This window comes from Calcarisporiella thermophila (genome assembly GCF_041956535.1).
Source record: "Calcarisporiella thermophila strain CBS 279.70 unplaced genomic scaffold VTP21scaffold_12, whole genome shotgun sequence".
In the NCBI taxonomy this organism is placed as follows: Eukaryota; Fungi; Calcarisporiellomycota; class Calcarisporiellomycetes; order Calcarisporiellales; family Calcarisporiellaceae; genus Calcarisporiella; species Calcarisporiella thermophila.
The window spans coordinates 546174-568457 of NW_027192202.1; the positions used below are offsets into that span (position 1 = coordinate 546174).

Here is a 22284-nt window from a genome sequence, read left to right on the forward strand (position 1 = left end):
AAATCCATTTGAACTAATTATGTACTATTGTGGGCTATGGCTGAGAGTTCTCTTTTGTATATGTTCAAATTACTTTTAACCACAAATTATATGCAAGTTGAAATAATTATATATTCAATCGAAAGCTCCAAGGGCTTGTTGAAACATCAATTCCACCATTATATAACATAATCACCAGCCAAGGTATATTTAAAAGATAGATAAAAGATAGATAAAGGATTTCTTGTGATAGCACTGAGTAGAAAAAATATATTTAGAAATACAATGGTAGAAAGCAAGCTGAGTCGCTCGCAGGTATATTCCAAATATATTTATAGAAAAGAATTCTTCAAACTAGTCAAATGTTTCGTACTATTACACTCCCTGTCATTTCTCCTTCCTCGTCCACCCAATCTTCGTCTTCCTCATCGTTCTGCGTGGTTTCCCAGGGCAATACCCTCCCTTCCATTCTCCCCTCCAGAATTCTTCTTCGTACCTCGTCCCATACGTTCATATTGCATTGCTCAGAATCCACGCACGGCTTATCATCCTCATGTTGCTGTTCGGTTTTCTCTTTAGATCCTATATAGCCACGCCCCAAATCCCCACTCCAAGTATTCTCGTGACATATCCAAGTCCCATTCTTTATGGAAGATGGGGGTGTGGAGACGGAGGATGTTGTTGATGAGCAGGATGAAGAGGTCGCGTCGCATCGCCGATTGGCAGTTCTTCGCGAATGTGGCTCGCTCGGGGTTGGAGAAGAAAGTGTCAATGGGGGCTTTTGCGGGAATAAACTTTGGAGATGGGGTAGATAGGTGGAGAGCAGTTTGGGGTGAGGGCACGCGAGAAGTTTCTATATTGGGCAGATGCACGGGTTTAAGCACATCAAGGGGATAAATGGACACAAAGAGGCTCAATTACCTTTACTACCCGATCAAGGCCAGAGGCCAACAATTCCTTCTGAAGCGCCATGTTATCCAATCCCTGCTGGTGCCAAATACTAGCAGGGGGAGAATGAAGTATAAACTTGATCAGTTGCAGGTGGGACAATAAATATTCCACCACCCCAACATCGACCATCAACATTGCGTCCTCGTGCGCTACCCTCCCACTCCCAATTCCGACGGCACTACGGCCGGCCCGTGAGGGTTTGCGCCGCTGTGGGGAGCGTCTACTGTGCACCCGTATAGACTTGCGCTTTGCGGGCATAGGCGGGGGCGCTGGTCGCGCAATGCTTTTGAAATCGTAGCGCAGTGCTCGTGCAAGAAAAGTGATCGGCTCAATATTTTTATCCACGAAACTCTCCAGCTCACGCATCCACGACCGAAATCTGCGAGCGTATACAGGGGGGAAATTGCCCGAGGTTGATGCCAGAAAGGGGCACTCCTTTCGTGAAAACTTATCACGCTCTTCTTCAGTATTCGTGTCTTCTATTCTATCCAGAAGGAGCTGAAAAAGCAGGTCGTAGCCATTGAGGTCGAAACTGCGGGTGGTAGAGAGCACGTGGAATATATCGATGATAAGGTGGCAAGTCGCTATTTCACAGCGAGCCTTGTCTACAAAGATAATGTCGCGCATCAGATAAAATGGTTGAGGGTCGCGTATTAGTTTGCGTGTGGCATCCTAGTATCAAGGCAAATATTAATATCCAGAGATTGAAGAAGGCTTCTATTTGGCTGTCACCTGGTGTGTAAGCAATGCCTTGTAGCATCGGAGGATTTCTTGTAGTAGTTTTTCTTTGTTAATTTTCCTTAATTGAGAAATAGATTGGTTAGTCGCGAACATAGTTTTCCATGACACAAGGATACTTACTTTTTCGGGAGCATTTTTACGTTTTTTAATATGGTATTGAGCAACTCCAATCCACCCGCACGAAGAAAGTCCGAGGTCCAGCTAAATCATATTGGGTTTTAAGGGTTAAATAAGTATTGGAATCAATCTCGGGAGGCCGTAACTACCTAACGGCTTCATTCTTTAGCAACACCCGCAATTCCTGCATTATTTTCACGTCATTGTATTGAATACGTAACTTATTCACGAACACAATGGGCTCAACCACCGGATTCCGCACGGCTCCGCTGGGTGAAGTCGGCGAGACGAGTGAAAAGGGCGAAAATTTTCCATTTGCAGATTGCCTGGACGCACTCTGCGAGTTCAACATTGCTTGCTTTTTTGCGACCGGGAATGCACGTAGTTGTTCACGGAGGTGGCCGGGCAACTGTAGCTCGTCCTAATAAGGGCGTGAGGGAATTATCAACTTAATTACACAAAAGAATTCGATGTTTTGCCTATAGCCTCCGTTCACATACCAACAAGTCTTCAAATGCTTCGTCTGTCATTTCGGAGAGTAGCTTGTCCATCCCGCTGCCGGGACGAAGAGGAGCTTCCCCGCAAAACTCAACCTCATCGACCCAGTTATTGCAACTCTCACTAGAATACTGCGTGTTGGGTGTGCCTGAACGGCATTCTCCGCGTTCAAACAAGTTTCCATCCCGGGTGTATTGAGATTGCTTTTGAAACTTATTAATTAACCCTGCAAATTTGTTGTTGAATATCGAGGCAAGCTTGCGGTTGCCTTCAGCTTGGTGGTGAACGCGTTTTTCCTTGAAAGCCATCTCCTGAAAATTTTGGTAAAAGCAACATCCAAGCGAGACGTGGATATTGAGGGGGGTATTGAAAATAAATTACAATAAATTATAAATGTTTGATATTTGTAAATGCTCTTTAAGGATTTCCGAGTAGAAGAAATACGCGTTTCTGAACAAAATCAGCGCCAACCCAATTTACGCGTCGCCAACACTCCAGATCCTCAAGATCCAAAAGGCAACGTCATTGTTTCTATGATCCTCGCCTTAAGATCGAGGCGCATTTGTGAAAATTTCTCGGCAATAAAATCTAATAAGGCGGGGATTAAGAGAGACATGGGCAGATTACACAAGCACATGGAAATATATAGCACCGCTGAAATTTTGAAACATTTATGCGGCTGAGAGCATGCATTCATTGGACACCGTAAATTGCTTATAATAAGGGGGAGGGTCATATTTTATTTTTAGCTATTCTAGCCGTTACCAGTCTCTACACATCAGGTTCCTCTTCCCTCCTTTTTCCACACTCCACTTGGCGGTATAATGCGCGTCTCCACAATCCTTTTTGCCTTGGCAGCGGTTGCCTTTGCATCCGCCCAGCAACCTGCATACACCTGCGATCCCAACCAATGCAAGCTCCCTACATGTCAATGCGCTTCTAAGAATCCCCCTGCTGGCATCCAGCCGGCAAACGCTCCCCAGTTTCTCACCTTTACTTTTGGTAAGCACTCCGGATTTCAACAGAATATCCCAAGCGTGGCCAACTAATGCATATGTTTTATTGATTTAGATGACTCCATCCAAGAGAGTAAGTAGCCAGAGTATCTCCTGTTGACCCTTCTCTCTAAATCGATAGCTTTTAAAACGTAATAGATCTGATGAAGACTGCCTACACTCTTCTGAATCGTAAAAATCCTAACGGGTGCCCGGTGGGTTTAGCAATATTTATTTCTGATATTTGAGAGATTCTAACGAATATTTCTTTTTGGACAGGCTCGCGGCACCTGGTTTGTCTCCATCCAATACACTGACATGGAGCTCGTTACTCAGTGGTATGGCGCCGGTCACGAGGTGGCAGATCATACATACACCCACGTCGGTTCTCCATCTGAGCGTAAGCAATCACATATCCATTCGATAGCTATCTTTTATTAATGCCAGGATGTTACCATGACTTTAGAGGAGATTTCTTCCTGTAAACAAATTCTCAATTCGTTCGCTGGTATACCTAAGAGCAAACTTGCCGGCTTCCGCGCTCCTTTCCTGAATTACACCGCGGATACTCTAGCAAACGTTGCAAAACTTGTATGATAAATCTTAGGCAGCTTGCTTAAATAGGTTTTAACCACCTGTACTATTTATAGGGCTTCGCATATGACAGCTCCTCCACAGCTCAAGTGGAGGATGCCTACTGGCCCTATACTCTCGATAATGGCATGGCTAATGACTGCTGGACCGGGATTTGTGATCCGGGCAAAGTGAAGTTGCCAGGATTATGGGAGATCCCAATGCATGCAATCGTCGATGCTCCCCAGAAACCACCCCACCTTATGGACCCGTATCTTGATCTTCCTCCTGATCAGATGCTCCAGCTTATGAAGGACAATTTCAACCGTCATTATAACGGTGGTCGCCAACCCTTCGGTATCTATGTCCACCCTGTACACCTTACCGCTGGTGCTGAACCTCGTGATACTGCTCCTTTGGTCAATATGCTTACCCAATTTCTCGAGTGGGCGATGGGCCAACCAGACGTGTGGATGGTCAACAACCAACAGCTGCTTGAATGGATGCGCAACCCTGTTCCAAAGGATCAGCTTGCCTCTCAACCCTACATGAAATGTGACGTGCCCAAGCTCGGTAAAGAGATATGCAACGGTCTTGATGACAACGGCGATGGTCAAATTGATGAGGGCGTAGTAGAATCATGCTCATTCCCGACCGGAACCTTCCGTACTTGCTATGGATGCCCTGGTCAATATCCTACGCTGGAGCAGCCTCTCCCCCCTCGAGTTAATGCTAACCGCAAGCCGCTCCCGGATAACTGTGACACTCTATTTTGGGATTCTACCACTGGTCAATGTTTGCCAGGAGGAGCGCTTATGGTAAGCAATGCTACGACGCCCGCCGCCGCAAATCCTTCCACTAGCCTTGGCACACTCTCAGGTCCTAACAAGGTCACGCCCTCCGGTGCTAGTTCGTCTGCTACCATCGTGAAGAGTGGTGTTGCAATGCTCTTGGTTTCTACTCTCATGGGATTGCTGATGGCTTAATAATTCCAACCTCTAATGAAAGTTATGAACACTACATACTACTAACTATTTGTAGCATGAATACCAGGTTATTTTTCATCCTCCGTAATACATATTACTCTACTATACTTGTTGGGTAATTCAATCTGTTTGTTCTTCAGGTGAAATAGAGTAGTCTCGTAAATAATAAAATAGATTATATTTATTGAATTGAAAATTATATGCAAAGTCAAACTCAAAGCGCTATACAGGCTCTTCTCCCTTCCACCATTCTGGATCTCCTAGACCTTCGTCCGCAATGGTAGCCTATAAGCCATATATTGCGATGATAAATATTAATTAGATTGACTTGTAAAAGCGAACAAACGTTACCGTCAAAGAATAAGGCGGTACTTTTGTGGAGTTCATGGCTTCCTGTTCGGCGACAGTCGTTTTTTGTCGGTTGGCAGGGGGTGGAGTTGTGTCTGTAAACGTCTCATCTTCAATGCGGAATCGAATATTGCTTCCAACATCAATCCACATAGGGTTCCCATCGAAACTCCATTGCCATGCCTGCTCTTCCATATCGCTGATCACGGAACAAGCAAAATAATTAGTCCAATCCACAGCATTAATCATAATCCACTCACAATTCTGACGGGGTTGGGAGGTAATGTGGGGGGATTAGGATATCATCGAAAAAATCCATTGTGACTAGTACAAACGCACCATAGTTAATAAAATTCAGAAAAATTCAACCCCTAATGAAAAATTACCTCGTACGCCACTTGACGTGCAGCTTTTAACCTTGCCCGTAAGTACTTCGCCAATATGGGGGCGGAATACCAACATACGAAACCTAACTAAACTTCGATAGAAACCAAATTAGTCATTGAATATTCAGGGTAATGTCCACTAGACAGAACCACCTTTTACATGACTACTGCCATCGCTATGAAATATGAACCCTTCACTCGCCTCGAGTATGTCGTATAAACAGATACATAATCCTACACCTTGTAAGACCTAGTGCATAGTGATACATTTGCATTTGTTGATCTCAATGCAAGAATGTGAATAAAACAAATATTTAGAGTGCTACCTTATTTGAGTACTTTTTGTTGATCTCATCCTCAAGCGCTTCATATTTTGGGATACTAAAGTCGCTCGGAACGATGCGAACCGTGTCCTTAAGTACCGAGAGGATGAACATTACAAGGTATATAGAAAAGAGTATTTTGCTTTCTCGCCATCACGAAAAAAGCAGTCAAATTGCGCCACATCATGTTTAAAATACTAATAGACGTTGATTATTACAAAAACAATATTATATTTAGGTGTTCTATATATATAGAAAAAAAAAGAAAATATAATGTGATTTTTGTAAAAGTCGCAAGATAAGCTCTTATGGACCTCTTTTTTCTTCGATCTAATTATAAACATTTTTTTTGGGTTAAAAGTTTAGTCTACGTCCATTTCAGGCTTTGACTCTTTCTCGGCAGAGGGCTCGTCCTTTGCTGCTTGAGCCGTCTCATCAGCTTCCGTCTTGGCTTGCTCGGGCGTGGGCACAGGCTTTGGCTTGGGTTTCGTAAGGATGGGACTAGCAAAGTGCACCAGCTGTTCCCGCTCATGCAGGATATCCCGCGCATATACAACAGGAGTTTCATGAGGAGGTACCGCTGCCTGCTTGTGGAGCACATCATTCAACCAGCGTCGGGCCTTTTCACACCGATCCACCACCTGTTGTTTCTCATCGGCAGAGATGTGTGCGAAACGCTCCTCAGTGCTAAGAGCATTCTTGATATATTGCTCAATTGTCTCCCGAAGTTGACGTTCGGCGTGAGGTCTCGCCTCGGCCTCGCGGAATCGCTCCGTAATTGGGCGGCCATACTTGAGAAGCTCCTCTAGTTTCGCGGTGTACACGGATTTTGTGGACTCCTCGCCCTCTTCAGTGTATAGCCAATCCTCTACTTCATTAAGCAGCTTGACGAATATCTCCTTAGTGGCATCATCGACATAATCGGAAAATTGCATCTCAAGTTTTCCACGCATCTCGTACACGTATTCCTCGAGCGCGTTGCGACGCTCCTCAGTATCCGCAACAAGTTTATCCGCCATACCCATTTGAGCCTCTTTCTCCTTAAGTTTCACGATAACATCGGAGGCAAGAGATGGCAAACCTTTGACAATGGGAAGGTCGTGCTTCTTCACGAGTTTCTTCACCTTTTTCACAGTCTCCTTTGATCCCTCTTCCTTATTCTCATCTTTGGAATCTTTCTCTTGAGTTTGATCAGTTTCCATTGCTTCGTCAACTTTCTCCTCCTTAATAACCTCTTCAACAGTGTAAGCTTGTTCTACCGAAACAATACCGTGCAAGTTCAAACGAGCCTTCACTTTCACCTGGGCAAGATCGCCATCCTTGGTGGGCTCCACGTTCTTCACTGAGAAGCGGCCAATCCACGGGTTAGCTCCGGTGGGCAATTCCTGTGGCTCCGCGTAGTAAGCCTCCAAATCGAATGCTTCCTTGCGGTAGAAGGTAAGGATCTTTGTAGATGGGACTGGGTTGTTCTTCTGGAAGACTACAAGTTCCGTCTCCTCTTCCTCAGGCGTTGGGGCCCAGGTAAACTTGATTGGGTAGGGAGTAATGTCGTGGACTTGGAAATCACGCACTTTGAACACAGGCGACAAAATAGCGCACATCAAAGCACAGCCCCGAGCTACCGCCTCATCTTGGTTGAGCGTGGTAGAGATCTCTTTTCCGAAAAATCGAGTCAAGCGCTCTTTCACAGCTGGGATACGTGTTGATCCGCCCACCAACTCAATCGAGTGCACTTCAGATACGCTTAAGCCAGCGTTAAACAGCGCTTGTTTCAGTGGTGACTCAATTCGCTCCAAGAGATGCAAAGATAGCTCTTCAAATTCAGTGCGAGTCAACATTGCTGAGACATCGATATCGTTCATGATTGATTCGACGTTCAATGGTGCTTGTGGGTTTGCCGACAACACTTTTTTCAGCTTCTCGCATGCAGTTCGCAGACGGAACAGCGGCTTATTCTTCGATTTCACATCAATGTTATAGCGTTGCTTGAATTCCTCAGCAAAGTGGTCTACGAGAACTTGATCAAAGTTTCTTCCACCAAGATGCCTGTCACAAGCTGTGGAGAGCACTGTGAGCTTGCCCTTAAGGTAGGATACAACGGTGACAGTGTAATCGGAATAGCCCAAATCAACAAACACGACATTGCGCGGCTTATCATCAGGAAGATCCGTCTTGGTAATGCCGTAGCCAAGTGCAGCGGCTGTTGTGTCGTTCATCAATCGAAGGACGTTGAGGTTTGCAATTTCTGCAGCATCAAGAAGGGAGCGACGCTGAACATCCGTGTACCATGTTGGAACAGAGATGACGCAATCCGACACAGGGACGTTAAGTTCTTTTGACGCAGTATCGCGGAGTTTAGTCAAATACATTGCTATCAGCTGAGTGCTATTAAAGATGGCTTCTTGATCCAGATAGCTGACCTAATGGGGAGAATAGAACTATTACTCAATATAAATACGACATGATAATTGAGAAGAGTGTTATTTGCCTTAACGCCGGCTTGACCTTCCACATCGACCAAATCAGCGTTGATATACTGCTTTTCTACTTGTTGAATATCAGGGTCCTGGAAAGTCCTACCAGCGAGGCGTTTCAACGAGCCAACAGTATTTTTGAAGTTGGAGATTTCCTGGGACTTAGCGGCCTCGCCCAAATAGCGTTGTTTAGGGCCGAAAGATACCAGAGAACTGTTCATAATCAATTATAAAATATTTATTCCAAGCCGACATTTGCCAAGCGAGGTAATTTGTATACTCACGGAGTTGCTCGGTTCGACACTTCGTTCGTAATAACATCAATGCCACGGTTACTACACAATTAAATGTTAAAGCCCATTCCAAGAGTATATAATATATCATTTATACCGAGCAACCGCGATGACTGATTGCAGTGAACCAAAATCGATACCTATAAAAGGATGTCATGACAGAATCGAGTGGACAAATTAAGAAAAATGATATATAATGGGACAGAAAAAAGATAGGAGATCGGGATTCTAACATACCTACAACCGACATGTTGAGCAGTCAATCTAATGATCTAAAGAAGCAAAATGTACGAAGGGCTGATATTTGTTTGTTTTTTTCTATAAAACCTTCTGGCTGCGTCTCTTAAAATTCACTATATAAATTTCAGAATAGTGTCGCTCTGAAAAGTATTTCTTTGAAAATGTCAAGAATATGCAAATTAACAATAATCTAATTCCTCAATTTTGCCGATGAAATGGGAAATATATATTTATTTTTGGTAATTGAATACTGCTAATATTTTTAAGCTGTTATAACAATACTACTCTTCATCTGGTCTGATATCCTATGTATATTGGATAATGTTAACATCACATTATGCTATAATAAATAAAGTATACTGTAAGAATGGGCAATCTCTGTCATTCCTCTGATTTTCAAATGTAAAACCAACAATAAGTAGCGTTCAATTTAAATTAAGACTTATAAAATCTAAAATGGTGGTTAGTTGTTTTCGCAAGTTAAAAACGCGAATTTTTTTGGGGGGGGGGACACATAACACGTTGGTTTTTGCTCTTGAGAAATATAACCTCAATAAAAATACTGTTTTACTTTCTTCCTCCAACGTCTCGACATCCTTAGAGCATCCATTCACATTCCATCTCACAAAGTTTACTGATTTTTGTGGAAGAAATCCTATCGTCCTTTGATAGTAATATTCCTGGAATTCTAGAAGTTAAATTCATCTTCTAACAAAAATCAGCCATCATTAAGATAAAGGGGGTGAAGTTTTACATGACTTATTGGCCCGAGATGAGTTTGGCCAATCAACAAAACTTTATACAATGCCTTGAGACGCTCTGCGAGGAATTCTTCAATCCCAAATCGACACAAGGCAGAGTACATGCCGAACGGCTTTTGGATTATGCCTGCCCTACCTTTGCTGAAGACACCCTGTCAACTGATGGAGAGGGAGGAATTGGAATTGGAGGATTAGTTGGAGGAAGTTACTCACGAGATCGTGGGCGGCGCCCCTCAGGCAGCGATAGTCTTCCTATTGCACGAGTCCCTGAGACTCCTGCAGAATCGGTGCAGTTTTGCCAGTTACTTTTGGAAAGTTCTCCATCTCCGTATGCCCAAATGTTCGCAGCACATAGACTTCGTGCTCTAGCACTTGATCATTTTTCTTTATTCACGCCAGAGCAGAAGCTGGATCTGAGTAAGCATTGCTTGTATATTGCTTAAACATCGCCATAGCTTTACTCTATGGCCATTATGCCTTTGTTTATTTCTCTCTTCGGAAGCCGTTGTTAGCATAGAATAACTGTGCTTACTCTTTTTTTCATTTCCCTTTAACTGCTTTTGTCTGCAGGAAACTTTACTTTGAGATACCTCTACCAACACCCTACGCTGTCCACCTTTGTTATTCAGGCACTTAGCCAGGTGTTTGCCACTGTCACAAAACTCGGTTGGTTCGACTCAGATGAATTTCGCAATATCATGGAAGATATGCTGAACTTCAATGTAATGCTTCATTATATTTACTCTTATATTTAAAACTAAAGCATATATATGACCTCTCTCCAATATAGGCAACAATTGAACATCGGATTGTGGGATTGCAGGTGCTTGCAACTCTCGTACTAGAAATGAACCTACAAGTTCCACAAAAGAATATGGTGAAGCAACGCAAGACTTGTAATTTGTTTTTACTTAATGTGCTTCTATCCTTTGATATTGACAGCTAATTTCATACATTTTTATATTCGCCTGACAGCTACTTCTTTTCGCGATTCACAACTCTTAGATATTTTTAAATTTACTATATCTACCTTACAATCACTGGTCACGCGGCAAATTCCCTTCGAACATGGTAATTTATTTTAACTAGACGCCTTCAAACACTTTGTAATTAAAAGCTGCATGCAAAATAGCTTCACAGGGCAATCGTATTAAGGAGTCGACACTTTCCCTTTGTAAAAACTGCTTGGCTTTTGATTTTATTGGGACCGCCCCCGACGAATCAATCGATGATACTGGGAGTGTTCAGGTTTATACATGACCACTCTTCATTACACTTCATATAAATATAACTTGGAAATATTTGCGTCTAGGTCCCATCTACATGGCGGTCGTTATTCGATGATAATGGCATTGTGAAAACCTTTTTTGAAGCATATACTGCATTTGATCCTCCATATTCTAGTCATGTAAATCCTGAGATATATATTTTCACCAATTATCTCATCATATTAACTAAATACTAATTAATAGGTGATGGAATGTTTGGTATATATCACGTCCGTGCGTCGCTCTCTCTTTAATGAAGAGGAGCGCGGTAAATTTGTCGGACAAGTGATGCAGGAGATACGTAAGATCCTGATCACCTCGCAGGGTATGAATGACAGCAATAACTACCACGAGTTTTGTCGAATGCTCGCCAAATTCCGTAGCATTTACCAGATGAGCGAGATATCAACCCAACCCGAGTGGATTGAGTGGATGGAATTAGTGGCGAATTTTTCGATTAAAGGCTTTAGCGCTTGGCAGGTACCTATTTTCTGGATTGGAACCATTGGGCAATTTGTACTTTTACAATTAAATCTTTTAAAATCACTTTTAGTGGGCACCGAACAGCACGACCTATCTGCTGACATTCTGGTCTAAGATGGCGTCGGGTGCTAGCAACGTCCGCAATATTCCTCCAGATGTACTAGAAAATATTTGTGCTAATGTATGTGTAAAAGATTTCAAAAATTGCCAGGCGCTAGCTTAATATACACCCTATTGTAGCTTGTCCCTGCTTTTATCTCTTCTCGTGTGGAAGCGGTCTCTGTTATACTTGAGGGCTCGATGGATGGTATGAATTGACAGATTATCAAGATTTGAATCTTTTGTTTTAGCTTGCTTTTTGTTTTATATAGATCCTATGGAAAACGAGGAACTATTGATTGAGCAATTAGAGCTACTTTCCAACATTGCCCGCTGCAAATATCCCGAAGCATGTGTATGCATTAACACACTTTTCGATCCAGTTGCCTCACAGTACCAAGAGCTTTATCAACGTGCCTCTACAGGCACAATGAATGAAGCACTAAAGGCTTTGCTGGAAGTGACTGAAGGTAATTTTTCTATTTGACCCTCCATTTAATATTCTGCAGTATGTTAACTTATTTTTATTGTCATGAAGTTAAATTTGCCTGGCTTGTATATATAATTGGTGGTTTTCTCGGTGCTCGAATACCCTATTCAAATTCTGAGGAACAAGATACTACAGATGCCGAACTTGCTACTAAAGTTTTGCAACTGATGGATATAAATAGAGTCTGGCTCGAACAAGTAGGTCTTTGCGAATTATAGGATGAACATTAATTACACACATTGATGCAACTTGGTTGCTATTATAGCAAGGGCAGCAGATTGGTTCTGATAAACTGGAGGCGGCTTTTCTCTTCTTTTTCCAACAACTTCGGAAGAGTTATATTGGAGAACCTTCCTCACGAGCGACGGAGGTAGGACGTCACTCTTTTGCAATGCTATAGAAAAGGTACACTTAACAAACTGTTCCATTCTAAATAGTTTTACAAGAAGATGTCTGAAAATTTCGGAATTAACGATCAATCGATGGTAAAAACCTTAACGATCTATCGGTTTATCAATTTTTCTTAAACTAATACACCTTTGTTCTAAACTAGCTCCTGAACGTCATAATGTCCAAAATGTAAATTCGACAATTTCATACTCGCCTAATTGATGCTAATTCATGTATATATATATATTTATATAGTGAGTCTAACCTATTAATCTGGGCTTCTCACTCGGAAATCGTCGGCAAATCGCTAAAGCTCCTAAATGATATCGCCAGCGGATATAGTTCATTGAAGCTTGTACGCAGGGCCCCAAAGACCAAACGCTTGCTTAGCTGTCATTCGGCAAAGAACTTCCCTTTTTTGGGTGCTAATCTGTCACATCGCCTGTCATATTATAATGCCCTGGGTCGATTGCTTTTTGCAGAAGAGAATCCTGAAGCAGATTTCGATGATTTCATGAAGCCATTCGACGAAGTGTTTGATGAGCTTTCGACTTTAGATAGCTTAGAAGCTTTTCGGCAACCAGCTGTCAGGGTAAATAACTGAGCTTTTGAAATCAAAGAATTTTCAGATTGATATATAAATGCATTTTTATTATTATTAAAGGAAACGGTTCTCGGGATCTTCAGGGATTTACGTGGCTTTCTTCTTTCCGTCCAAAGTCGCAAAAACTTCCTACTCTTCTTCGAATGGTTTTATCCTCAAAAGTTACGTGTAATGCTACGTGCTCTTGAGGCTTGGGTGGACGATTCTTTAGCAGTAGTCATCCTTAAATTTTTCAATGAGTTTTGCTACAACCGCAGCCAGCGCCTGAATTTCGATGTATCGTCGGCAAATGGAATTTTACTTTTTCGCGAGACTAGGTAAGTCATGGACGAATCAAGACTCATATCTAATTTGTTCTCACTCTTTTCCTCAATTTATAGCAAACTCTTGTGCACCTATGGTAAACAATTTATTTTGTCTTAAGAGACACTGCTGAGATGCTGAATGCTCCTTTCATCAGGACAATATACAGTTCATCGTCAAGTAGAAGAATCTAACAAGTATGCAGCCAAATACAAGGGTATAGCAGTGTGCTTCTCGATACTACATCGTTCTCTCTCGGGCCGCTACGTGAGCTTCGGGGTGTTTTCACTGTACGGTGACACTGCTTTCGAAGCGGCACTGAACACTTTTTTCGAGATGATGCTTAGCACTCCGCTTGCCGATATGATGGTATATATAACCCTATTTCTTATAACAATATATGGTAGCTAACTTTTGTTTTTGTTTTTAATAGGCATTCCCAAAACTTGCACGTTCCTTTTACGCCTTGCTTGACGTATTCAGCAATGAGCACATGATGTCCATTGCTGACCCGGGGTCAATGGCTTTTCTGTATATTATGCAAGCTCTTGCTGAGGGGGTGCGCTCACTTGACACACAAATCGCTACTGATTCCTGTAATGCACTTGATCACCTGTGCACATTCCTGATCCAACAGAGCTGGCAACAAGGGCTGCTATCTCCACCTAGCAGTGGTAGCCAGCCCTTGAGTGGAGCCTCCATTGCCAGAAGGCGGGCAAGACAAAGTGCCACCCCTCATTGGTTATGGACAAGAGTAATGGAGAATGCAAGCGTGCTTCCCTATATGCTTTCCACAGTATTTGGCACGGTATTGTTTGAAGAACAGCAAATACAATGGTCTCTATCACGACCACTTTATGTGTTATATATACTAAATCGGGCATTGAACAACCTGGATGAATACAAGCGTCGGCTAATTAAAGCACAATTGCCGGAGCGGAGAAATACTTTGGAAATGGTTTGTTTTTCTCATTTGCTCTATCCCCAACTTCATTCAAAAAGCTGACATTTTATGCTATATAGGCGCTTAATCAACTAGAGCAGGACATAGAATGGAACCTGAGCACAAGGGATCGCGACCGGTTTTCCAATGGATTGAATAACTTCCGCCGTGAGCTTAACAACACAAATCTGATTCTTATACCACCCGATCTCTCTTCACCAGCAATGTGAAATGCGTTAGAGGTTTATCTTTTTTTTTGGAGAAGGGAAGAGGGAACTACTTGAATAGATTTATGCATCACTTTATATTATTATATATTATATATTATAGGATCATTTTGAACTTCATTTGAAATTGTAGATCCGTCACAGTTGCTATAAGATTTCTTTAATCCTTATATTTGCATCCGATATTCCTATACTCTTAACTATTTTTGTCTCGTACTAAGTAGCAATAAAAAGCAAAAAAAAAAAAAAATAGAGAATAGGCGAATGAAATGATTTTAAATCAGACAATATAGAACAAGATATTTAAGATATAGTGCAATCAGATCCTCTCGCGCCTTTCCGCCTCCGCTTTAATCGCTTGAGAGCCTCTTCGCCTTGTTTGCGTGAAATTGTCCCAATATCATGGCTCTTTAGACGTGTTCTCGCTGCTTCAATGCCATGATCAGCAGCCAACTGATAAAAACGTTGAGCAGCATCCAAGTTCACTTCACACCCGATTCCAAATTCGTATAGATGTCCCATTGCAAGCTCGCCTTCAGGTAATCCACCTTCCGCTGCTTTTCTTGCCCACTCAAATGCTAATGTCTCATCTCGCGCCATACCATTCACATCTTCCTCAAGATAGTACCGCGATAGTCGAATCATTGCCTCCAGTTCTCCTAGTTCCGCTGCCTCTCGATAAAGCTCAAGTGCCCTTTCCGTATTCATTGGCCTTCCAAGTTCTCCTTTCTCCCATACTTGGGCCATTCTCAAAATTGCCGGCGGGTATCCCAAACTGGCGGCACGCATGAATTGGGAACAGGCTGCATCTGGATCCGGCATTGTGAACTCATGAGGGATGGGTGTAGGGTATTCGTCTGCAAGGATTTGGCCAAGGACCCAGATTGGGAGAGGAAATTCGGCGGTCGCTGCACGGGCCGCCACTTTGAGGTATCCCATAGCAAACTTGTAGTTCTGTGTTTGCCTGAGAGATCCTTCGAGATGGACCATGGCTAGTTTCTAATTGTGTAAAAGAGTATAAGCAAGTGAGTATACAGAAATTCTGGACGAAAACCCTGGCTTACAAAATTTGCTCTTGCATCCCCCAGTGCGCCTGCCCGCTTATAATACGACATGGCTTTGGCAAAATGACGCGTATTCTCGTAGAATTGTCCCAATTTGAAATTTGCAGCGGGGAAATTTTGCTTCGCAGCTGTGGAATAAAGTGCTTTGGCCCGTTCTGGTGATCGCAAATGTCGGAATAATCCTTTCTCATACCAAGTGCCTTTAATGAAGCAGGCCTCTCCGTATCCTTTGTTCGAGAGTTTGTCCACCCAATATATTGCCTCTTCCATCAGTTTCTCCCCCATCTCTTTCTTGTCGTCATCTTTGCATGCCGCATTGGCCTGTTCAATCAAATATTTGGCAAACGAGATCTGCACAGAAGGATTATCAGTCTTTTTGGCCTGAGCACGATACAATTTGAGAGCTCCTTCTCCCATCAATAAAGTCGTGGATGAGGGGGATTGACCCACATCTAGACGCTGGCTACGGCGTTTGTCATTATATAGTCGTGATATCTCTCCTGTACTAAAGAGCGAAAGTGGGCGCGCTTTCTTGTCCTTTGTCTGCTGAATCTCCAAGTTCCTAAGATCGCGAGCAAGTCCAACCTCCAAATTCAGTGGGATGCTATGCCGTAAAGTCGAACCAGTTCCAACTCTGAATCGATCAGCACTGGTCATAGGAGGAGTAAATCTTCCTCCAGAAGTACGGTCAACCATTCCTAAATTACTGCTGCTGACTGTCAATTGAGTTTCTTGACTAGAGGAGCGAGGTAAGGACGAAGTACTTTCCGATCCATCTAGCATTACAGCCCTATTATAATTATGTGAAGGCGGTAGAACTAGATAATCATGGGAGTAAGGATATTCATATCCATCCGACGGGGGATGGCTCGGAACTTGGGTACTGCTAGGCTCAGAGTCATGCGATGTACTTCGCATCATGGTTGGGGGATAGAAGTTATCTCGGGCACTATATGAATAGGTCCCATAATAGTCTTCATTATAACAGGCTTCATTATTATATTGATCGTTGTCAAATCGGTCGTTCTCATATTGCTCGTTGTAATATTGTTCGTTGTAATATTGCTCATTATCATATTGCGCATTATCATATTGCGAAGTGTTATATTGTGCATCATTATATTGCTCACTACCAGAAGCCTCTCCAGCATCAGACTTTTTGTAATATTCTTCACTATTATCTACTCGTTTTCATATGTTCTTAGTCTCACAGTATAAATCAGTAATATCTCTTGTCATAATTATCCTTACAATTAATGTCTTCGTTTTGTGTTGGATAAACGGTTACATTCTCGTCGCTGTTCCAATTTTCGGGGTCTTTTCTCCATCCCGCCTCATTGAGCTGCCTATACACATCTGGTCCAAGTATCTGTGCAATCTGGTCTCCAATATTCGATCCTTCACCTCTCACATCATCCTTATCCCTCCCAGTTGGAATTTTGCTACTGGAGCTCATAGGAATATTATACGAGCATTACGCTGAAGCAACTGAAGAGAGTGATATCTATAAACAACCGTAGAACCGCTTTGTATGATTATTCGGGATAAATTGAAATGTGAACTATTCGCCGTTTTACCTTGCAAAGTGGCCGTCAGCAAAATGAGTGGCGGTGGCTAATTAAGATCTTGGACTAATTTGACTCCTATCTTAGGAGAATTGGATTTCCTTAATCAGGAATATTAAATCAACAAACTCTTGGCTACCCATTTTCAATGTGACATAATGCTCGAATGCAAGGGGAACCTAGCGAGTGCAATGCGAGTCGAGTCACTTGAATTCATCGACACAATCCACACAATAAACTTGTTAACTCTACAAGTCAACACGTGCTGGTACATTTTCTCTACTAATCAAAATCTTACGTTTACACAGCGTTGTAATGCCCGCCTCAGGGCTTTTTTCGCTGCAATTCATTCAAAGGGGATTTAGCTCGACGCTAAATACAATATAAGGAGGAGAGTGCTCTAGGCAAGCGTTAATATTCTTTTACTTTATAGTTTTTAGGAATTCTAATAAGGTTATTTGTATACAGGTCAAATATTATATATCAAATGGGAGGTTATATCGCGAAATAGAAGGATGAATATAAATATGAATGATGGCAGAAATAGTGTAGATACAGAAATAAATATTGTGTTTCTGCATTACGAAATTAGGCAATCACTTGAGTTTTTCCCTTGACCTCGCCGCTTTCTTAGTCGTTCAAGTGCCTCCTCGCCCTGTTTTCTGGAGATAGTTCCAATATTTCGGCTCTTCACGCGTTGCTTAGCAGCCTCAACTCCATGTTCCGCCGCCAACTGATAGTATTTTTGGGCCGAGGATAAATCCATTTGGCAACCAATCCCAAATTCGTACATATGCCCCACCGCAAGTTCTCCTGATGGCAACCCGCCCTCGGCTGCGCGTCGCGCCCATTCAAAAGCAAGGTTCTCATCACGAGCAACCCCAGATGCTTCATCTGTTAGATAGTATCTTGATAACCACAGCATAGCGTTAGGCTCTCCTAGCTCGGCTGCATCTTTGTAAAATTGAAGCGCTTTGCCCTCATTAACACTCCGTCCAAACTCTCCACGTTCGTAAACCTGGGCCACACGAGCAATCGCTGGAGGGTACCCTAAATCGGATGCGCGAGAAAAAAGCGAGCATGCCGCGTCTCCGTCCGGCAACGTGAATTCATGTGGGATGGGTGTTTCATATTCATCAGCAAGGATCTGTCCTAGCACAAATGCAGGAATGGGAAATTCTCGAGAGGCACCCCGCGCGGCCATTTTAAGGTATCCCATGCCCTGCTTATAGTTAATAGGTTGTTTAAGCTGTCCATTCAAATAAACCATGGCTAGTTTCTAATTACAAAGTAAAATTAACCAAATGAATAAGATGATTACAAGAGATATCGTCAAATTACTTACGAAGCTGGCTTTGGCATCGCCCAGAGCGCTTGCACGGTTATAATATGTTATAGCCTTGGGGAAATATTTATTGTTCTCATAGAACTGGGCAAGTTTGTAGTTTGCTGCGGGAAAACCTTGTTTCACGGAAGAATTGTACAAGGATTTTGCCTTGTCCATTGATTGAGTATGACGGAATAAACCCATCTCATACCATGTTCCTTTGATATAGCATGCCTCGCCATGTCCCTTGGATGCTAAGCGATCTATCCAATACACTGCTTCCTCCATGAGCTTTTCTTCGCTCTCCTTTTGAGCAGGATCACGCCCTACAGAATTTACTTGCTCGATCAAGAATTTGGCAAAAGATATTTGCACAGTCGGGTCATCTGTTTTTTTCGCCTGCTCTCTATACAATTTTAATGCATTTTCGTCGGTAAAAAGCGTTGTCGAGGTAAGACTTTGATGGCGCATATGGCTTGGTTTACGAGAGTTATTGTAGAGACGTGTGATTTCAATTGTGCTTACACGTGACGAGTCGAAGCTGCTAGTGCTTGTACGAGGTGAGGAGTTGAGACTGTTGTTCAAACTTGAAGGAAAATGCAGCTGATCAGTGGAGGTAGGGCGAGTATAGCTCTCTTCAGGATGAGGATATAAATCGTTGGCCGGCGATGCTTCAGGATAGGTATGTTGAATGGGTAAATGGCCATTTGGAATAAACTCTTGATTGGAATTGTCTTGAAGAATGGATGCTGTATCTAGATTTGGTTGTGCTGACTGCAATATACCATATTGGTGGGTGTGAGCTGAAGTGTCCGAACTGGGTTGGTTATCAGATGGCTGAATATGGCTGTCTGCATGGCCGTAATTGAATTCGGAAGAAGTATCATAAATTTCGAAGTTTGGTTGTTCATATTGTGGTTGTTGCTGAGAATGGCCTAAGGACATTTGTGAAAATGAGTACTCAATTGGGGCTGACGTTGACTCGGTTGGATTCTGATTTGAATTAGAAACCGCCGAGCTGCTGTAATGTGAGGAAAAGCCTACAGAAAGAATGAGTGAATAAAAGGCTCAGGTAAACTCAATTACATACACAATTCGGTTCACTCGACTACTCACTTTGGGGCGTTGGTTGCAAGGGGGTAGCACTATTGGTGGTATCGTTTACATTGCCCATTGACTTAATGGTATTTGGATTGGAGGTGGTCCCATTGTGGCCAGCTGAGCCAGTCCAGCCTGCCTCCTGTAGCTGTTTATATGCTTCAGGGCCTAAAAGCATGGCAATCTGATCACCGATAGTTCCCGGCTGGGAACCTTTTGTTGCACTCATTTTTTTTAGCTTATGGATTATGGCCTAAAGGAATCAAAATTCTTGGAGGTGCCAGAGAAAGGTTGCTCTGGAAAAGAATCTATTTCGAGTACTGGGTCGCAGCCACATTTCTCGGAAACCGAAAGGTTATTCTATGGTGAAAACCAAGGCTTGGACCTTTTTTTATATCCCCTCGAGGCACACATTAGCCACCTATTGGTCAAATCGCTTGAGAGCCATCAGTACTGTTAGCACTCAGACTCGAGAGCCATACAGGGCTGCCTACTGATTCAGTGTACGGAATTCCGCGAGGATGGCGCTTGGCAGCCAGCTTTGTCAATCCAGTGTCTGAATGAGTTGGAATAAGAATGCCTACGACTGTACAGAGTGAGATACTCTCCATGCAATCAGCTATGCGCTAATTGAGGGATTAATTTGTACTCCACGTGAATTTATGAGAAAACCGTCGTGCTGATGATCAATAATAGAGACTGGGTTTTGATGCTGCTTCATCTAACAAAAACAGATTGAGAATTGGATGCTTCGGTTTAGAAGCGCCCTGCTCATATCCTTGTCCCAGAGAAGGGGAGAAAACTATTGCTGATGTCTTCAGGGATATTCTATCGCAAATGGTGCAATTATAAGCCTCCACCCAATCAGAGGTCGTATCTGCTGGTAATTGAATAGGTTTTCGAGCCCAAATAGTAGGAGAGTATGAATCTCCTCGTATGAATATGCAAGACCCGCTTGTAACACCCATCGATCGAATCCGATTGCGAGCCACCCGTCAATTTTCTTAAACCCTCTTTTGCATATTCCTCTCTCTTCTTTCCTCCAAAGATATCCTGTTAGAATTCCTATCAACATGATGGCAACTACAGATAACGCTTTGCTCGATTCAGCCGATTCCGGCGTGGACATACAATCCTTGGCTGAGAAGGAACCGGCTACGGAGAGCAAACTGAAAATGGTGCTTTCCCTCCTTACAAAATTCATCGGAGTCAAGGACATGGCTGCAATGCAAGTGTCAATGGCATTCTTAGGCGACCTGTGCTTCCAACTAATACTTGTCTCCTTTGATAGTCGGCTCTCTCTGCCCACACAGCTACTCGAGCCTATTCCCAACCTTGAATATTGGAACTATAATGATAGGTATTTAGTACTTTGCCCTGAATGCATGCAATTGCGAAATCATTCCCACGTCTATTCTCTTGTTTTAGGCCTGACTACCTTGCTTGTATAAATGAGCCAGACGATTCTGTAGAGAGGTTTTTGGCAGCAATCCGGTGGTGGTTCTCCAAAGATTTGAAGTTTGTGGTAATAATCCCCTACTTATTTCCATGATATTTCCCTAATTTGACACCTATGCATGCACGGCTCTTGAGCAGAAAGGAAATGTTGTTAAAGCATATAATTCTATTCTGGGGGAGCAGTTTCACTGTTCGTGGGCGGTCAACTATCCCTCATTCTCTCCTACTGGCAACCCAGTCTATCAGGACCACTCGCTTAATTCCGGGCAGGAGCCCCCCAGCGATAGCAAGCGCGCTGTCATCCATTGCCTCATTGAGCAGACTTCTCATCACCCGCCAGTCTCTAACTTTTGCTATTGGTGTGAAGACAACTCCGTTCTTGCTTATGGAGTTGACCAGATTAGTGCAAGGTTCACGGGCACGGCTGTAAAAATCTCTGCAGGAGAGCAGAATAAGGGCATCTATGTCCGACTGCCCAAACGCGATGACGAAGAATACCACATGACCCATCCCGTAGCCTCTATTCATGGATGGATGAAAGGATCGCTTTACATTACTGTGTCCGAAGCCTGCGTGGTGACCTGCCCTAAGACAGGGCTCAAGGCTGTGCTCGAGTACAAAGAGGAGCGTTGGTTCAATAAGCCCAAGTTTCAAGTGGAAGGTGTCGTATTCCGCTACGATCCCACAAATGAATCCGACCTTGCAATCAATAGGATCAAGCAAATACCGAAGAGCCAGCAAATCATTTGTCGATTAAAAGGTAGCTGGCGGGGAGAAATTTGGGTCGAATTCGAAGAGAAGGAAAAGCGATTGCTTATCGACATGGAGGCCTTGCAAGTGGTACCCAAGACGGTGCGCCCGATCTCTGAACTCGGTCCTTGGGAATCAAGGAGGTGAGCCATTAAACATTAGCTCTGCATATTTTGGAGATGTCTACCATTCTAACATTGATGCTTTGCAAACATTCAGGGTTTGGAAAGACGTGACAAATAATATTCTCGCTAAAGATTTTTCTAAGGCTACAAAGGCCAAAATCGAGATAGAAGAGCGACAACGTGCTCGTGCTGCCGCACGTAAAGAGCAAGGTGTTGAACATGTGCCCTATTTCTTCCATTTGCCCGTAAGGGATGGCAGGCCTGAGCTTACTCCCGCCGGAAAGGAGGTACTTTTTGGAAAAAACGTTGAAATATTGAAAAACTGGGAGACAGCTCCTTAAATAAGTAGCACATTTGAGTTTGTTTTATTCCATTGTCGTTGTATATTGATATCATTGCACATACTTGTATGCAATTCCCATTTA

General features: G+C 43.0%; 8 protein-coding genes across 8 annotated transcripts; 3 read left to right on the plus strand and 5 right to left on the minus strand.

Moving 5' to 3' along the window:
• Window positions 1–337: 337 nt before the first annotated feature.
• Window positions 338–2594, minus strand: VTP21DRAFT_1754 (uncharacterized protein; the record flags this gene model as incomplete). The annotated part of the gene is made up of 6 exons (XM_069391876.1): window positions 338–832; window positions 901–1602; window positions 1663–1729; window positions 1792–1872; window positions 1938–2209; window positions 2289–2594. The coding sequence occupies 6 exons, from the start codon at window positions 2592–2594 to the stop codon at window positions 338–340; spliced, it is 1923 nt and encodes a 640-aa protein (XP_069251091.1).
• A 516-nt stretch (window positions 2595–3110) lies between these two features.
• On the plus strand, window positions 3111–4840 carry VTP21DRAFT_1755 (uncharacterized protein; the record flags this gene model as incomplete). The annotated part of the gene is made up of 6 exons (XM_069391877.1): window positions 3111–3288; window positions 3358–3375; window positions 3441–3496; window positions 3561–3681; window positions 3748–3872; window positions 3932–4840. The coding sequence occupies 6 exons, from the start codon at window positions 3111–3113 to the stop codon at window positions 4838–4840; spliced, it is 1407 nt and encodes a 468-aa protein (XP_069251092.1).
• Window positions 4841–5062: 222 nt separating this feature from the next.
• VTP21DRAFT_1756 (uncharacterized protein) lies at window positions 5063–6011 on the minus strand (the record flags this gene model as incomplete). The annotated part of the gene is made up of 6 exons (XM_069391878.1): window positions 5063–5125; window positions 5192–5387; window positions 5449–5512; window positions 5575–5661; window positions 5728–5824; window positions 5901–6011. 6 exons carry the CDS (start codon window positions 6009–6011, stop codon window positions 5063–5065), a joined length of 618 nt encoding a protein of 205 aa, XP_069251093.1.
• Window positions 6012–6259: 248 nt separating this feature from the next.
• VTP21DRAFT_1757 (uncharacterized protein) lies at window positions 6260–8914 on the minus strand (the record flags this gene model as incomplete). Its single annotated transcript, XM_069391879.1, has 5 exons — window positions 6260–8317; window positions 8386–8584; window positions 8656–8706; window positions 8762–8804; window positions 8902–8914. 5 exons carry the CDS (start codon window positions 8912–8914, stop codon window positions 6260–6262), a joined length of 2364 nt encoding a protein of 787 aa, XP_069251094.1.
• Window positions 8915–9658: 744 nt separating this feature from the next.
• Window positions 9659–14475, plus strand: VTP21DRAFT_1758 (uncharacterized protein; the record flags this gene model as incomplete). Its single annotated transcript, XM_069391880.1, has 20 exons — window positions 9659–10082; window positions 10236–10387; window positions 10456–10561; window positions 10641–10736; window positions 10798–10913; window positions 10978–11073; window positions 11138–11413; window positions 11487–11597; window positions 11657–11723; window positions 11788–11985; window positions 12054–12202; window positions 12271–12375; window positions 12443–12490; window positions 12559–12584; window positions 12651–12987; window positions 13060–13316; window positions 13380–13399; window positions 13460–13671; window positions 13736–14260; window positions 14326–14475. The coding sequence occupies 20 exons, from the start codon at window positions 9659–9661 to the stop codon at window positions 14473–14475; spliced, it is 3471 nt and encodes a 1156-aa protein (XP_069251095.1).
• Window positions 14476–14775: 300 nt separating this feature from the next.
• On the minus strand, window positions 14776–16992 carry VTP21DRAFT_1759 (uncharacterized protein; the record flags this gene model as incomplete). The annotated part of the gene is made up of 3 exons (XM_069391881.1): window positions 14776–15471; window positions 15537–16717; window positions 16788–16992. 3 exons carry the CDS (start codon window positions 16990–16992, stop codon window positions 14776–14778), a joined length of 2082 nt encoding a protein of 693 aa, XP_069251096.1.
• A 689-nt stretch (window positions 16993–17681) lies between these two features.
• Window positions 17682–19755, minus strand: VTP21DRAFT_1760 (uncharacterized protein; the record flags this gene model as incomplete). The annotated part of the gene is made up of 3 exons (XM_069391883.1): window positions 17682–18380; window positions 18447–19468; window positions 19545–19755. The coding sequence occupies 3 exons, from the start codon at window positions 19753–19755 to the stop codon at window positions 17682–17684; spliced, it is 1932 nt and encodes a 643-aa protein (XP_069251097.1).
• Window positions 19756–20599: 844 nt separating this feature from the next.
• VTP21DRAFT_1761 (uncharacterized protein) lies at window positions 20600–22200 on the plus strand (the record flags this gene model as incomplete). Its single annotated transcript, XM_069391884.1, has 4 exons — window positions 20600–20886; window positions 20955–21051; window positions 21123–21877; window positions 21954–22200. 4 exons carry the CDS (start codon window positions 20600–20602, stop codon window positions 22198–22200), a joined length of 1386 nt encoding a protein of 461 aa, XP_069251098.1.
• Window positions 22201–22284: the final 84 nt, after the last annotated feature.